The sequence below is a fragment of the Oryzias melastigma genome, linkage group LG1, assembly GCF_002922805.2.
Source record: "Oryzias melastigma strain HK-1 linkage group LG1, ASM292280v2, whole genome shotgun sequence".
NCBI lineage: Eukaryota > Metazoa > Chordata > Actinopteri > Beloniformes > Adrianichthyidae > Oryzias > Oryzias melastigma.
Window position 1 is genome coordinate 12,796,113 of NC_050512.1, and position 16,862 is coordinate 12,812,974.

Below are 16,862 nucleotides of genomic sequence, written 5' to 3' on the forward strand. Positions count from 1 at the left end.
TTGTGTTTGTGGAGCACAAGTCACAGAGATCGTCTATATACGAGATACTCACTCATTATTAAAATGTGTGACTCATCCATGAGCCCACGATTTAATACCAAAGTATACATAAAAAATTCCTCAAGGAAGAGTAGCGTTTATTTAAATTAAAATACATCATGTTGAAGTATGACAAATTGAATTGAAATAATTTTATGAATGGGAGTTTTTTAAGGAAAAATAATTAGAATAGTTTAAACACATTTGAGACGTAAAGCCTTAACTTAAAAAAAGTTAATGTCAATTTGGTGTTTTAAAAAACAAGCAAAAATTTGAAATAACTAAATTCAAAAGGGCATTCGTTGTTTTAAATATATTTTTGAGAGAAATGCTTTTGCTAATGTTTAGAATAAATAGATATTTGATTTTAACAGTCAAACAAATTAAAAATGTTTGTCTTTTTTTGAAAATAAAACATAAAAACTGTCATTTTTTAGGCTTTCATTATTATTATTATTATTTTGGTATTAAGTTGTTCACATGTAGCCTACCTATTTAGGTAGAAAAAAACAAGTGATGCAGTAAAACTATATAGGGTAACCTTAAGAGTACAGTTTGTACTGCAAGTATAACAGAGTAGTTGTACCTTGCAAGCATTTACTGTATACAGTCAAAAGCTCACAACCCGCCAATAATGTGACAACAATTTAAACCAAGAATAAAAAGGTTTAAGCAAATGATCTTATTAGCCTACTGACAACAGGAAGAGCAAAAGTCATGTCAGAAATCATACACTAACTAAAAACTAAGTTGGATTGCTTTTAACCTAACCCCGAGGTTAAAAAGGGACTATTTCTGGGATATTTTAACTCAGAAAAAAAATAAAAACCAAATTGGTTTTAAACAAAACCAATATAATCTAAAAAAAATTAGTATTGCTCCAAAAAGCAACCCAAAAATATGTCCCAACTTGATTGAAGAACGTATTTTCAGAGGGCTGTGACAATAGTCCCATTTTATGTAAAAATAAACACCTGAATTTAGTAAAATAGTGGGTCCTGAATCTATATAAAGTTTATTTTGAAAATGGACTTATGGAAATGAATACAATTTTCCATGATATTCTATTTTTTTTAAAGAGTCTGTACTTGGAAAGCATGAAGGAGTTTAAAAGTTACATAAACTATGTTACAGATGGAAGGCATTATGTCAAACTTTGAATGGATAGTTGACAATAAAGAAATCTTTTATGGTTCAGTCTTTGCAGGAGCTGCATCATAGATAATTAAATAGCAATGTTCTCCTCCTTTTCTTTAGTAAACCCAACAAGAATCCAATATATAGTTTGAATTTATAGTTTCAGATTTGGGAAAACCTTTAGGAAAGGTAAAACCACAGAGGAATCCAGCTGAGTGGATTTGATGTGAGCAGTGTCTGGCCTCAAAGCAGAACTTTGTGGATGTGGTTGTGGATTTTAAACTAAAAGTTTCATTTAGAAAACCCCCTACATCATGTGACTCTTTTGGTTCCTGCTTAAGTCCTTGATTTACTGGATGAGTGAATAGTTGTGGTAAACTGGCACCATACGTAACGGCTGGAATAAAATTTTTCTTGTCACAACAAATAGCTTGCAGTGCATTTTTATACTAATAAAAGAAAACAACCGATGTAAAGTCCCTGCAGTTGAGACAGTTCCAGGTCATTCCACATCGCTACCATTCTCCAAAATCAAGAACCGGGACAGAAGAATTGCAAACTGAATGAACAAATACACATGGAAATCTTTGACATTCTTGCTTTATTTCTCTGTTATTGGTATTCAGTTCGTTAAAAACAAAACTAGTCTTGATCACAGCAGGTTCCCGAACTTTCAACTCTGTCATCTGTACACCACTGAATAAAAAAAAATGTTAACCAGCATGATTGAAATCATTTAAAACATTCTATTTATGTGAAGTCATCATTCAAGTTTTGTGAAGAATCGCTCCAGCAGTACCACAGAAAACCACCAGTAACCACAGCTGTTCATTGTCTAAAAAAACAGTTTGAACCATTAAATTTAATTAACTGAGTAAAAGTCACGCAAATAAGCAAAAATATATTTATAATAATTATTTATAACAATTGAGAAGTTTCGTATTTTAGATCTGACAGCTCAACTTTACAAAAAAAAATGAAAAACTTACATTTTCTGCAGTATCTACAAAGATATGAAATGTCTTGACTACATAAATCACTTCATTAAAGATGCAGATCTACAATCAGATGAGAAATGATGGCAAGAAAATGGTTTCTTGGAACATAGAAGTCACAAATTACCTTTTCTGTGTTATTTTTAACGTATGGCTCGAACAAAAAGACTTATTTGTGTTAGATTTGTTGGCAAATTTTTCAATGTTTAAGTAATAGCTTTAAAAATAAAATATAAAAATATAAAAAGTCATATTAATGGGACTTATGCTCTAAAAAGTTTTAAAGATAAATATTTTACCAAAAGGAAATGTCTTTTAGCTTCAAATGAGAAACAAAGAAATTCATCCTAAGTCAACATTACTTCATTACAGTAGCAAGCAAACGTCATTGTATATTTTGCATAGTTTTACATTTTGGAGTTATGTGTTTTTATGATAATAAAAATGTTTTGTGCATGTTCTGCGATAGGTGCAGTCTAAATCATTCTGTACATAAATGTAAGTGGTTTAAAAATGTGAGCTGTATGTTACAGCAGCATACAAATATCACCATATGATACATTTATAAAAATATAAGTTAAACATCTTGATGCAGCAGCAGCAGGTGTGTCTAGATGCAGTGAGGATATGCGAGAACGTAAGCTTTTGTCTGAACACTCAGTCCGGATAGGGTACTCGTACATTCGGATCCATGCGCGCGTATGAGTGCCCTCCTGCACATCTGCTTTAGGCGCTCCGGACGCTGCTTGCGATACGGTTCCGTCAGCTTACACGACGAGCTTGTGTAGTACGTGAGCAGAGCGAAAAGCGAGGGAAAAGTCCTCAGGCTGCCGTACAGATTAAAGTGAAGGTTGTCCAGGATGATGCGGACACTCGTGGGGCCCTCTTCACTTTGGTAGCTCAGAGTAAAGAAAACGTCTGGCTGACCACTGTCCCTGCAAAAAGATAGAAAGGAGATTCAAACGGTTTCCTGTTTTATCCAACTAAAATACTAGTTATTTACACTTATATGACTTTTTTTGTAAATCACCTATAAATATCATAAAAACCGTCAGCGCCTATATCATAATATGTTTAAATTTCTTTAAATTTCCTTGAGAAATAAAATCCCTTTTTTAATTTAGAGATTTCAGAGCTCAAATATTTATCAGTTTTTTTTTAAGCCGATTGATAAGTTTCTCAGAAGTTTAACATTACAGGCTAGAATTCAGGATAGAATTGGGAAGAGTAAACTCAGTTAATACGGCTACACAACATCTAAATTTAATCCTCTAGTTGATATCAGGGTTTTCACTCCAGGTAACAAACATCTTCTCGATTCCCTTCAGAATCTCAGGTTACTGACGTGAGTGTGAGTGTCCACACCCTCATTTATTCAGCTTCTGAATGTCAAACATAAAAACAATATTTTTGCAATGTGGGAAAAAATAATTAAGCAGCAGCCAAACTCTCACAAAAAGGGAGGATCTGATTACCTGATGAGGAAGGTTCCGATAGGAGCATGTGAGAGTTTTTCATGTGCCTCCTCCATTGTGATTGGACCCCAGTAGAACCCGCTGTGCTGAAGCTGCTGGTACGTGTGCCTCACGAGTGTGTACGCTTCTTCGCTGCTGAATGGACGGAGGTGCGTGAAGAAGTCGGCGTCAGCTCCGGTCTCGGGCTGCAGCAGAAAAAAGTGCTGGAGATGTCAAAAACTTGGAACACAATTACTCCTAAATAAGACCTGACTTTGATTAAGAGTTTTTTTTTTGTTTTTTTCTCGAGGTAAACGACAGTTTATCTGCTAAAGTTACAAAAAAAAAACGTATTTTCACTTTGCCTGATAGCAAACTAATCACTTTGTGGAACATTAGCACCAAATACGAGCAAATGCTCAAAATTTTAACAAGAAAACGTATTATATCTGTGTCAATTAATACAAATAATTACTTTAACATATTTTTCCAGCTAGATGAATTAGAGGATTTATTCGAATATTTAGCTCTGTGCAGATTTAAACTCGTGTTTTGTGTATGACTTCCTAGCAAAACTTCCTATATGCATGCTTGTGGTAAACCCTATAGGTTTAGGTGAAAGTGCAAAGTTTACGTTCACAACAACAACTATAACTGCAGCTCTCTGTGTTATTCTCAGGAGACTCTCCAGATAAGAAGACGACCAAAGTCCTGCGACATACACTTCAGATACATACAGAAATATGATATGGGGAGAGTTTACAGGCTGCATAAAATCAAAGTTAACTCAACCTTTAATGTAAAACATTAACCCTTTTTTTCCACATTTTAGATTTAAAATATAGTCATGCAGTTAATACAATTCTATAGATCTCACAAGCTATAATACTGATTATTTAGGGATAAATAGTCATGCTTTTGCAGAATTTCATTTAATTCTAACTTGAAACGAGTAATCTCAAGGTGCCATAAAACAACGCATTACAAGTTTCAACAACGTATCTTTCTGCAACCTCCAAGAAAACTAAAAACCCAACAAAAGGACAACATTTTTAGTATAAATTCTGAATTAAAGTCCCACTGTGATCATCTTTTGGGCTATTTTCATTTTTTTATTAATTATATTTAAGCAGTTTTTAGCCAAATTAAAAAAAACTTGTCGTTTTCTAGATCATAGTTTCTGCAGAGCGACCTGAGTTTATTAGAAATTCACATCTGAGTTGACTGTTCACATATAACTGAGCTTTTTTATGGTCTCCCGCTAGCTTACAGCTCCTCACAACCTCAACCTAACAAAAATGGTGAGCAATTTTGGACCTATCCAGCTGCACCGTTTAGATCCAGATGTCCGCTCAAACGAGGAAGATGAAGACATTCATGGATATGTGGATTCATCAGAATGGAGCACATTTTCTAAACCACAAATAATCTCTTTTTTAAATCAATATTTTTTCATCTGCAATTTAAACAATTTAAATAAAGAAATAGTCAGAAATGCAATTTAAAGCTTCATTTTTTTTAAATATGTCGTCCATCATCTGAAAAATGCCAATAAAAACACTAAAAACACATTTTTTATTGGAGTTGGTCTTTAAATTAGCAGAAGGGGTTTGTTTTTAGCGATGATTGGACTGGAGGGGGATGCATTTTCAGACAACCTTTAAGATTTTTTATTCAACCCGTTTTAACTGAGAGCACGGTTCGTGCATGTGTGCAGCTCCTATAGTGCACATGCATGAAACATGCTCTCAGGCATGAGCACACAAAACACTCGTCTCCTTCACTCACCTCCTCACTGAAAGACTTGTGTTTTGATTGGGTTACAAACGCTGCAGTCAGGAATGCTGCCTGACCCTCCCATTGTCAACACTGAAGCTGAGCTCTGACTTAAAGATTAACAGAAAACCCTTTGTTTTCACACTTAACAGCACTATTGACCTTCATTCACTAATCACTTCAGAATCAGCTAAATATATGTATTTTATTCTAGATTTTACTTTTCCTCAATTGGTTTCAACTAATAAAAAAGGAAAACAAACCCAGTGGACTTATGCCCCCTTGTTCATTATCAAAGTCCACTTTTCAAAGCAGATATCAGGCTCTTTTAACTGACAGCTCTGTGCAACTCTTCCTATCATCAGTCTAGGAAATACGAATCATTAAAACAGTTTTATTTATTGTTTCTGGAAGAGTATATAGTTATACGTCAACTCTGCAGGCCTGCAGAATTAGTTTGGTTGTTTTGGCGCCAAATTTCCTAAACAATGACCTGAACTGCAGAAAAGGATTCTTCAAAACAAAAATATGTGCTCATTTTTGTTTTTTTAAACTTTTTTTTTAAACAAATGTAATCATGTGCATAACAAGCCAAATATCCAAAAATAGGAGCATTATATTACTATTTTTTGCTTATAAACAGCACTATTTAAGAGTAAGACCGTTTTTTAACACATTCAATCATGTGCATAAAATCCAAGTATTGATCTAAAATATCTGTAATGTGTCGTTTATTTTTGCTCAAAAACAGCATAATTTAAGTGTAAAACTGAAAGAAAACTTACATCTGTGATTCACAGTTCAGCTGTTCAAGTTTTAGTTCCTATTATGTTTTTTCAATAGCATAAAAAAACTGTATCCTTTTAAAAAAAGCTTATTAGGACTACTTTTTAATAATATTAAACAGCAATTGAGGTGATATTAAAAAATAAATATTAGTCTTATTATGATTCCCCCCCACAGTAATATTGTTTTTCCCAAACGTTTTGAGCCTCCACACAATCTCAGCCTAAAAAGTGACACAGTAAAAGCCTAAAAAAGTTACATTTATTTTTGATTCTTCCATTTTTTTGCATGTTTGTTATTCCTGACATGGGAAAATCATGATATCAGTACCAACAAATAAACATGTAAATAAATTAGTTATTAATTTAAAAAAGAATTATAAAAAATGTGAATAAACGTGAAGTTAAATATTACTTAAAAATCTACCTTTTATTCTCTTATTTTTGCTCAAAAACAGAATAATTTAAGTGTAAAACTGGATTTTTAAAACTGATTTAGAGTTATATATATATATATATAGTTCTTTTGACTGAATGACCACCCCTCCAGCAGACTGCCCTGGGCGAGTACTGACCTGGATCCATGGTTTGGACTCCTCTACAGGTTGATTCCACAACAGAGGCTCCGACTGCCTGTCTGGGTTCTCCGATTGTTCAGGCCCCGCCCCCTCTTCTCCACTCGGGTTTTCTGTTTCAGCTGGGTTGTTCTGTTTCTGGCACTGTGTTGCTGTCCTGCTAAGACTGTCTCTGACCATCCTAGAATGGAAACTCCTCTCCTCGGCTGCCTGTGCTCGCAGTTCCTTCCTGTCTCACAGGCAGATCCCCCATCGTTGAGTCCTTCCCGCCCAGTCATTGGCCGCACGGTCTTCTCTGAGACTCCATGCTGCTTAGATTCTCAGTGAAGCCCCTTCCCAACTGCAGTGATGATAGAAGGGCGGAAAAGGGCAGGAGGGGGTGGCAGTCCGTCATCCAAACTAAAACACAGAGAAAAGGGAACGCAGAGTCAAATAAGTGTCTTCATTTTGCATTCCCCATCCAAAATAAAATCCAAAAAGTTTTTAAAAGCACAACAAACAGTATTTTAAGGTGAAATGACCATTTTTGTGGTAAGATTTGCTTACGTAAACAACCTCACACTTTTCCGTGATCCTTATCAGCAACAGAAACTTAACCTTTTAGTTTCCATTAGACTTTTGGTCTGATTATTCTATCGGAAGGTTCAAGCCAAGACTACCTTATTAGGAGAAGTTGGCTCCAAAAAAAAAAAAAAAAAAAAAACACGCATTTCCATCCAATTCTTTTCTGCCTTTACATGTCCACCTTGCAAAGCTACAGAGAAAAGACAAAAGGACATTGTTGCATTTGCAGAGCTTCAGTTAATCTTTCAATGTGAAAGGTTTTGTATGAAACACAATGGAGAACAGTTATGCTCATGGGAGGAGGGTTGACACTTTTAGTACCAGTTGTCAACAAGCTTCTTTGAAAAAAGAAGTCTAAATCCAATTATCTTTTGAATTATTTTAAAGAGTCGCCAAGTCTTAACTGTGATTTTGCTGTTTTAGACAAAAAAAAAAAAAACAACTCATTTTCGAGGACAGAGTGTGTGGGATTTTTGTTGTAGAGTATGCCTGCCCCTATTTCCCATCATCTATTTGTCCTGCTAGCTGACAGTCCCTCAAAACCCCAACCTGACTATACTGCTGCAACAAAAATGGGGAACAATATTGGAGCTATCCAACCGTACACTGCAGTAGTACCTTCCCACCTACAAGCTTTTTCCAACATTTTATCGTCTGCTCCTGATTTACAATTAAAATACAGAAATACTCAAAATCACTTAATTTTTTTTTTATGCATGACCTCCATCATGAGAAAATGACAGAAGAGCATGAGACACAGTTTTCATCACAGTAGTTCTTTAGTTTTTATAACTTTTTAAGGATGTTTGTTGCTATTGGTTACTTCATGTTCTTGCAGCTCTTACTAACTTTGTTTTTAAACACCTCCTGCAGATCTTTGGCTGCGATTTACAAAAACTAAATTGACTGGAAAGCATTTTTTTTTCTAAAGGGACCGAAAAAAACTTCCATCTGTAATTCACAGTTCAGCTGTTCAAGTTTTAGTTTCTATAACCATTTTTCATAGCATTAAAAAAATGTGTATCCTTTGAAAAAATGATTATAGGGACTACTTTTTAATAATATTAAACAAGTGAGGTGATAGTAAAATAAAATATTAGTTTTATTATGATTCACACACTGAAATTGTTTTTTTTTCCCCCTAAAAGAAATGTCCCAAATGTTTTTGAGGTCTACATGACACACAAGAACAGCCAAAAAAATGTTACAAAATAAAAGCCTTTATTGTTTATCGTTTTTATTTTCTTTTAAGCTAAATTTGTTTCTTCTTCTACAATTTTTTGCATGTTTGTTGTTCCTGACATGAGAAAATAAGTTGTTTATGTCCAATAAATATACACGTAAATAAATACTTTGTCAATTTAAATATAATTGTATACATTTTGACTGATAAATGTTTCATCAGATCCACTTTATGCTTTAGTTGCATTCAAAAAGTGTCATTTCACCCCTTTTATTTTCCACTCTTAACAAACAAAAAACAAAATGTCCTGCAGTGCACACAGACAGCTGTCAACAGATCTATTTATGCCTGAGCTGAGGATGAAGTAGAGTTTTCAGTTTCCACGTTAGGAAACCTTGCATGGATTGTTTGTTTAATGCAACTGAAGAGTCATTTAGAAACTGCATGCAGTAATAGACTGCATGCCTGAGTAATGGGAGAAACCGCACAAAAAGAAGATGGGCATAAGTGAAAAAAAAAATGAAAACAAACTTTTTTTTAACTATATTTGTATTTTAAATGTCATCAAAACTATTTTTAAAGGAGTGAAAATACTTATTTTTGATTAAATAAACGACAAGATAAGTATAGAATGTATTATCTAAATATGTTCAGTTATTTGAAGTTATATTTCAATTATAACAATACTAAATTGGAAAATATCATTAAAAATATTAATCTCGCGATAGGTAAATGAACAGATCGTACTTGCCGGTTGGAGCAGCGGTGCGTCTCTCTGCTTCTCCCCTGCAGAAAGTCACACTAACCCGCTCTCAGATCAGGACCTTCAGAGCTGAAGCTGCTTCAAACTGAGAGTTTGGCTCGCGAGGAGCCAAACTTTTTTTTCATCATTGATACAGAATCTACAGACATGCGCACTAAACTACCCCCTCTCACCCCCCCGCCCATCCTCACCCTCCCCCCTACCTCAGGTGCTCCCAGTTGTTGCACTTTCGCTTTCTTTTTAAGTCTGTGGATTCCCTGAAATCACGTGATCTGCCAGCAGTGCGCGCTCTCACGAGTGCGCGTCGCGTCCGTGTCGCGAGCGCGCATTGTTTTTTTTTCTTCCTTTCACAGCAAAAGGCAGTCAAGAATTACAAAAATAAAAGCTTTTTATTTACTTTTTTTTAAGTATTCAATAATGATGTGTATAAAGAATTTGTGTACATAAATAATTATTAAAAAATTGTACTAATATATAAAAAGTTGTGAAATGAAAAAGACATTAATGATTTTGAATTTTTGATGCTCTGGATCAATACCAGTCAATACATTTCATTGACTTATAGATGCTCTGCCTCGTTTTGTCAGAGTTCGATGATCTTGAGAAGTATATATAAGAGGAGGGGGAGTTTTGTGGTAATACATGTGCTGTCAGAACTTTACATGCTGAACCTTGCAGTCTGCTCTGCAGATCTATGGGATTTCACATGAACTTTGCAGCTGGAACATTCTTTTTCAGAAGCTGTGCAGAACATTTTTTGCAATTTTTTCTTACGGATTGATGAGCAGTAAATACAGCTTTATTGCTGCAGGCTTTCATTCTATAGCTTTGTGTTTAAGCAGGAATAGGAACATTACTTTGCATGATGGTATCACACACATCTTAAAGAACAAATCCAAAGGATGTGACACCTTTAAGGTACAAATAAATGAATTTACTTCAAAATGTTTTAATGGATTAAAATTAAATGCTCAACTTTTGCAGAGAATGAATGATGCCCAGGCCAACAGAAAAGTCAGTGACATCAAAATGACATTTAGTTGTGGTATTTTGTTGCTGTTGCTTGCTTACTTCTACTCAACTGTCCTACTTTCATGGTTTAGCAAAGTGTGGTGTGAGAATACATTTCCTTCTTCTGCTCTGTAACTGCAAATGCCACAGAACCGCAGAAACCAAAGAAATTCATAGTTTCATTTTTCTTTTGTTTGAATTGCTGCTAATTTCCAAACGTTTTCTGCAAGGAGGCTGAACATTCCAATCAGAGATAGTAATTGGAGTTAAAGCAGCTTCATTGTGTGTCAGCATCTCCACTTTGCTCTAATGTGAGAAATTTAATTTAGCTGAAAACACTTTAACAAGCCCAAATTAGTATTTTTCTGCATTCCTGGGCAAATCCAAGATATTTAAATATATAGACACATATATAAGTATACAAATTAAATATATTTTACATTTAGAGAAACCTTAGACAAGATCAAAAACACACCAAAGAAACGTGGGCAAAGCCTTTATTATCATACATGCTGCTTCAAATCAATAACTATCAGTTCATAAATAACACTAAGAATTTTTTTCAACATTGATGTAAGAAGCTTTTAAGTTGTGGAGGCGGGCATCTGTTCGTCTTCTCTGCTCCGTCTGCTCATCACATAGGCAGCTGCTGTGATCGCTAAGATCCCGTAAGTAGCCAACACATACTGCAAGAGAGCGAGAAATTCGGAGTGATACACCAAAAATAAAAATAAAAATTAAAAAAAAGCAAAAATTATGTCTGTGTGTCATTTACGTTTCGACGACCCAGCTGAGTGTAACTGTTGAAATGTTTCCTCCATCCAGTGAGTTCTGCAGCAGACGGCGCCTCGATGCCAAACAGCTGCTTCTAAAAAGCCACAAAAATCATAGAAGAGAATTTTTTTTGTTTATTTTAGAACTTTTCGAGCTATAAAAAAATATCTTTAACCCATAGTAGTCTAATCACTCACATTAGCTGTTTATGACATAGTAATGACGCCAACCCTCATTAGTATACTTTTCATTTAAAATTAAGCTCTTAATTAAGTTAGTAGTTATAAAACTGCAGGTTTAAAAAAAACATGACAAACGTTATGACACATAATTGTGACACCCCTGAGAATAAATCCTTGCAACATTGCAACTGTTTTTTTTCCCCCCATAGTTTTGACTTCGTCTTTTTGCTTTGTTTTTGGGACTTATACATTTTTCTAGTATCTATGCACTCTAGATCTTTGTTATAAAACTGTTTGATATCAATTTGTGTGAGTTTTGCATTAAAAATGATAACATTTACCACTCAAAATTAAGGTTTTTTACAGTTTTGTGGAATATTACAAAAAAAGGATGTCTGTAAACAAAAAAAGCTAGGGTTGTATGAAAAAGATACGCATCAAGAATTGGCACAAAAAATTGTTGTAAAGGTTAATTATGAAAGCAAATTTTAAAGTAGTGAAAAAAAAAAAGTTGTAAAGGGCCCAAAGCTATAAGGCTTAAGGAGTTCATATAAATGTCAGGCAGATAAAAGCCTTTAGTCAAATAAATGTGAAAGCAGAACAATACAAAATGGAAACACATGAAATTGATAAATTGAGACTTCTGGCCAGACTTCAGTGCTCACACAGCTGCTTTTTTTCAAAGAGGCCTTCAACAATCACCAGAAACAAACATGGAAGAGTTTCTGCATAGAAGCCATTGAGCAACCTTTTTAATGCACTTTTTGTATAGTGAAACCATAAGCTCAAACACAAAACTAGGCCATTCCAGAAAGACAAAACTGGTTGTAGAAGTCAAAGAAAACTATTTCAAATGTGACAAACGTTAAGGATTTATTTATGTGAACCTCCTCAAACCTGTCGCCTTGAATTTCTAAAAACATGCCAGGGTGGAACTTCATCTTCGCTTTCAGTATTGCTGCCACAGGTCAACTGTCTTACTCCAGACTAAAACTGAAGAACAATGAGTTGCAAGACGAGTTCAGCTACTCACAAGGACCACACGAGGAGAGCAACGTTTCATTATTTAAAAACCTCAAGAAAGTTTCCCAACATTGTTTCATCTTAATGCTTTGTCATCACTTTTTTTGCCTCTTTTTTACTGTTTCCTTTCTAGCTGCACACATAGTCTTTGTGACACAGAACAAACCCACTTCTGCAATTCAACAGATTTTCTCATCAACTGGTTCAAAACTGAAAAAATAAAATAAAAAAACAGCGACAGATCATTAGTTGAGCCACGCCTCTCGTCTTTTAAGTGGCATGTGACCTTTGAGATCCCAGCTGTAATAGTGTGCACGCTCCAAGCCCCCGTCAGGCGGCTTCTTCCTTGTTTCCTCTTCTTTACTTGTTTAGGGAAAGGTCAGGGTTGAATGATGTCATTGGCAAAGCTGGTCAACAAACCACTTTAGATAAACCTCACGTAAACCAATGGATGCTACCACTTTGAAAAAAATGTCAATAAGCTATGATTGGCCCGAGTTGGTCTGAGTCTGTATTTCTATGGCAACCAATCTAGCCAATTAGGAGTGAGCTTTTTCGAAGTCCACTCCCCTACGACTTGCCTCTGGAGAATCTCTCAAACATTCCAAAATTTCAACTTGAGACCACATACTTTTTTTGAAACATCTGGTTGGCCAATTTATAACTTGAATAACTCACGAAAAAAATAAATTAGGATTAGCAAAAATATGTTTAAAAAGGTAATTGAGCAAGAATGGTTATTCTGACAAATGTAAAGACAGTGATAGCTGTTTAAAGTCTTTGGGATTTTGACTTTTTGGAACCAGTGGGAAGTTCCTGTTTGGAATGTGATGGGAAAAGGGGTCACTCACCTATATATAGTCAATGATCACGCCAAACCTTGTCCATCTATTTTAAGGGTTCAGTTGAGAGGTCTTGCTATGACTCTTAATATTGTATTTTGATGAGAGCATGCACTATATGCACCAACTGTTCCTGAGTCTCACTTATAAGAATTGGTGTTTTTTTATTTGAAACACACACAGCTTACCTCTCTTTGGTTTCTCTTTCTTTTTCGTTCTGCGGGATAGTCTTGCTATGTATACACTAGTTCTGAACCACACAAAGGTTCATAAAGTTCATTTTTTGATGGAACAGAAGTTGTTGGTTCAGTAGGCTACAACACCTCCACGACTGAAATGAACTTTTAGTGGAAAAAAAGGCTGGACCAAACAGTCCAGTGTGAAACCACTCTTTGACAACTCAACTTGGACCATTGTGTTTACGTATTTTAATTTCATTTTTCATGGGCAATTGCGAATTAATCCTAGATCAGAATAAATCTAATGAAGAAATTAACCTCTGGCAGAAACAAGTTTCACAATTACGAGAAAAAGAAAGACAAAGTGACTCGACAGTTTTGCCAAACAATGACTCCTACAACAGCGGCATTTATAGGAGTTCAGATAGAATCGTTGTCAGGAAGAATACAAATCTGCAGACATGTAGCAACATATTTTCCTACTACATGGCATGTTGACAAGGTAAATCACAGGGTAGTGACAATGACTCAGGCGCTTCCATTCTTTGGTTGGCCGCACCTGGTTGATACCCACCCATGAAAGCGTGGTGCTTCCAGATTTTGGGCTGGTACTGGTGTGTAAAGTCAATGACACAGATTAATAGGAAAAAAACAAATCAAATGTTTGCCAACCGACTAGTTTTGTCCGCACTTGTCTGTGATTTGTTGGTGAGTTCTTTATAAAGACTAAAGGCTGGTCAGTCCTTATAGGTGTGTGTAGATGAACTCTATCTCACTCTGGTTCAAGTAAAAGAAACGTGTGGTTTCTCATATTCACATTAATTCCACTTCAATCATCTTTTGATTTATTGTAAGTGTTCCCAGTGGTCTTTTAATTATGATTATGCAGTTTTTGGCCAAAATAAAACAACATGTGTTCCTTTTTAGGACATAGTTTCTGCAGTAGTTTCTCTCCTGGTGACATACAGCCCCTCACAACTCCAAGTGGATGTATCAGAATGGAGCAGAGCAATGAGCTTGTAGCTTTCCCTTGTTGCTTCTATGTTAGAAGTTAAGAATTACAAAATAACGAATTAATATAATTTGATTACTTTCGTCAGTAACAGAGTAACATATTACAGTTCAAATTTCAATAATTGAATTACAATGACCACAGAAACCCTAATTACTTACATTTCAGTGCTGTGAAACTGTTATAGGTTACTAATAAAACAAAATAATTTGTGTAAATAGTTGGCGCTGACATTTTCTCTTGGTTAAATGAAACAAAAAAAAACAGAGTTACGGACACATGCACACATGCATGTTAATGTAGAGTTAGAGATCGGTCAACTATGGATGAATTTATGGGAGCCTTCAGCATCTGTCTGCAGATATTCACATTTTTTACAATATGTTTTTTTTTTAAAAAAAGGACAAAAATATTTCAGTTTGGTGCAAGTTACAATGAATTGCTTTCCACTGCCCTATTGCCAGTGAGCGAGCTGCTTATGGACTACGTAGGCTACAACAGTATCCAATGAACATGAAAACCTGATTGCCCTGTGTAGCCTCTGCTTTCAGATTTTACAGGGTATGCTTGCTTTATTCCCTTAAGAATTCTTACATGAGTATAAAAAAATATTATAGCAAAGGAACACATGGTGAATTAGTTTTTAAATTGGGGAATGAGTAAGGTCATTTCAATTTTATTCACTGCAGTAAAGTAGTCAATTACTCTTTAAAATGTATCTACCCAATACTGTTCGCCGCACTTACAAGCTTTGTCTAACTGCATTTTTTGTCTGCTCCTTTGAATACTCAGACATGCATTTTATTTTCTTTAAATATGTCTTCCATCATGAGAAAATGCTACAACACCATGTTAAAAACACTATTTTCATTGGTGTGTTTTTGAATCAACAGTAAGACTTGCATCACTGAAACAAATGGATTTAAATATAATAAATAACTGTTTTCAGACACAATTGTGAGGATTAACTAAAAATACCAACTTTATTATTTTCCAAAATAATAATTTAAAAAATCTCCAAAAAGTACAGGGAATGCATGTGACTGAATAACAATGATTCAAAGTGTTGAGATACAAGAGTTAGGATCAGCAAGATAGGGATTTATCTGATGCATCATTAAGGTTCTAGATTGAAACAATAGATAGCTTTCTTTCATTTTTACCTCATCTCAGAGGTTCAGATGGTCACGTGATGCTCTTACCTTCACCTCTGTTATCAAATGCCCGAAACTGGTGATAGGGATCCGCGTTTTCACGGGAGACGTGGGCATCTCTGAAAACAGGTAAAACAAAACAATCAGCAGTTGCTTTCCCTCCCACACTCTCTGGATGTTCAGTAAAAACACACAAAAGGACACTTACTGCAGGTTTGGCAAAGTGAGTTATACAATCTGAACGTACGGTGTGTTTGCGTGCCCACGTTCTTTTCCGGTAGCATCCTCTGACCAATCACATGCTTTTATTCTGAAATTGACATTCTGGTTGGCCAATAGACTGTGGGGCTCTGGGCGGGACTAACGGGGAGTTACGCAAAATTCATTAAGAAGCTGCTGTTATTTTTTACCACCACCAGATGGCGCCAGATGACTGATTTGTTTTCTGTAGACTTCCCCTTCGTCGATTTTGAGGTTTTTTTTTCAACACTGCAAAAATCCAGTATGAATTCAATATTACTTTGATTTCAACGCGTCATTTTAAATTCTTTTCATTTGTTTTTACTATGCAGGACATTGATTTTACTTTTTTTTATTCAGTCTAAAACATTTTGAACTAGGAACAATTTCACAGAATATCCAAATTAGGATGAACTGCACCTAAATATGCTGACATTAAAATCACACAAGAGCTAATTTGACCTTTGAAGTCATCCATATTTTTGCTTTTAAATAACATTAAAAGAAAGCTGAACATACATGTAAAACACTTCCTTAAAAAAAATTGTTTATCTGCAACAAGTGAACTCGAGCAGCATTTGATGAAAATAGCGTTTTAAAAGAAGCACATATCCAATTTTGGATTATAATTTTAATGTTTATAGCCTATTTCTAAAATAGACATTTTAAGCAGTTTTTCTTTATATTCCAAAAACAAAACAAGGCACAAAAACTCATACAAAAAGGTATACATGATTGAGATAGAGTTGAAAGAACAAAAAAATGTGTCTAACACCATCATTAAATATTATTTAGTAAGTAAGTAAATAAGCTTTATTTTTATAGAACTTTTCATCATTAAATCCCAAAGTGCTTTATAACAAATTAAAACAGATAGAGCACAGAACACGATTTACTACAAGCTCTTTTATAAAAACAGCATCTTCAAATTTTAGAAGGGATGAGGGCAAGACATTCCACAATTTTGGGGCTACTTGAGATCACCTCAAGTTTTATGCCCTGCTATTACTTATAATTTGGAATCAAAAATGATCAATTCTTAATCCAGGAATAATGATAACACACTGAAGATTCATCACAGAAAAAAAAGCGGAGCGAGATTCTTCAGTGTCAAGCATGCTCAATGTAAGAAACCAAACGAGGACCTCCAGGCAGCTTGATGCTCCTGTGATTT

At 34.9% G+C, this 16,862-nt stretch overlaps 1 protein-coding gene across 3 annotated transcripts in view; it reads right to left on the bottom strand.

Annotated features, from left to right (window-relative positions):
* Positions 1 to 1,760: 1,760 nt before the first annotated feature.
* Positions 1,761 to 16,862, bottom strand: part of LOC112137354 (suppressor of cytokine signaling 1) — a 30,412-nt gene continuing 15,310 nt past the window's right edge. Inside the window, exons 1-7 of one of the 3 annotated variants that reach the window (XM_024259635.2) lie at positions 15,657 to 16,342; positions 15,497 to 15,567; positions 11,058 to 11,150; positions 9,256 to 10,968; positions 6,762 to 7,160; positions 3,647 to 3,831; positions 1,761 to 3,106 (exon numbers count right to left, since the gene is read on the bottom strand). In XM_024259635.2, coding sequence (XP_024115403.1) covers positions 2,782 to 3,106; positions 3,647 to 3,831; positions 6,762 to 6,941 — 690 coding nt within the window. In that variant the 5' untranslated portion in view covers positions 6,942 to 7,160; positions 9,256 to 10,968; positions 11,058 to 11,150; positions 15,497 to 15,567; positions 15,657 to 16,342 and the 3' untranslated portion in view covers positions 1,761 to 2,781. The other 2 variants (XM_036211985.1, XM_036211987.1) reach the window with 2 other exon arrangements.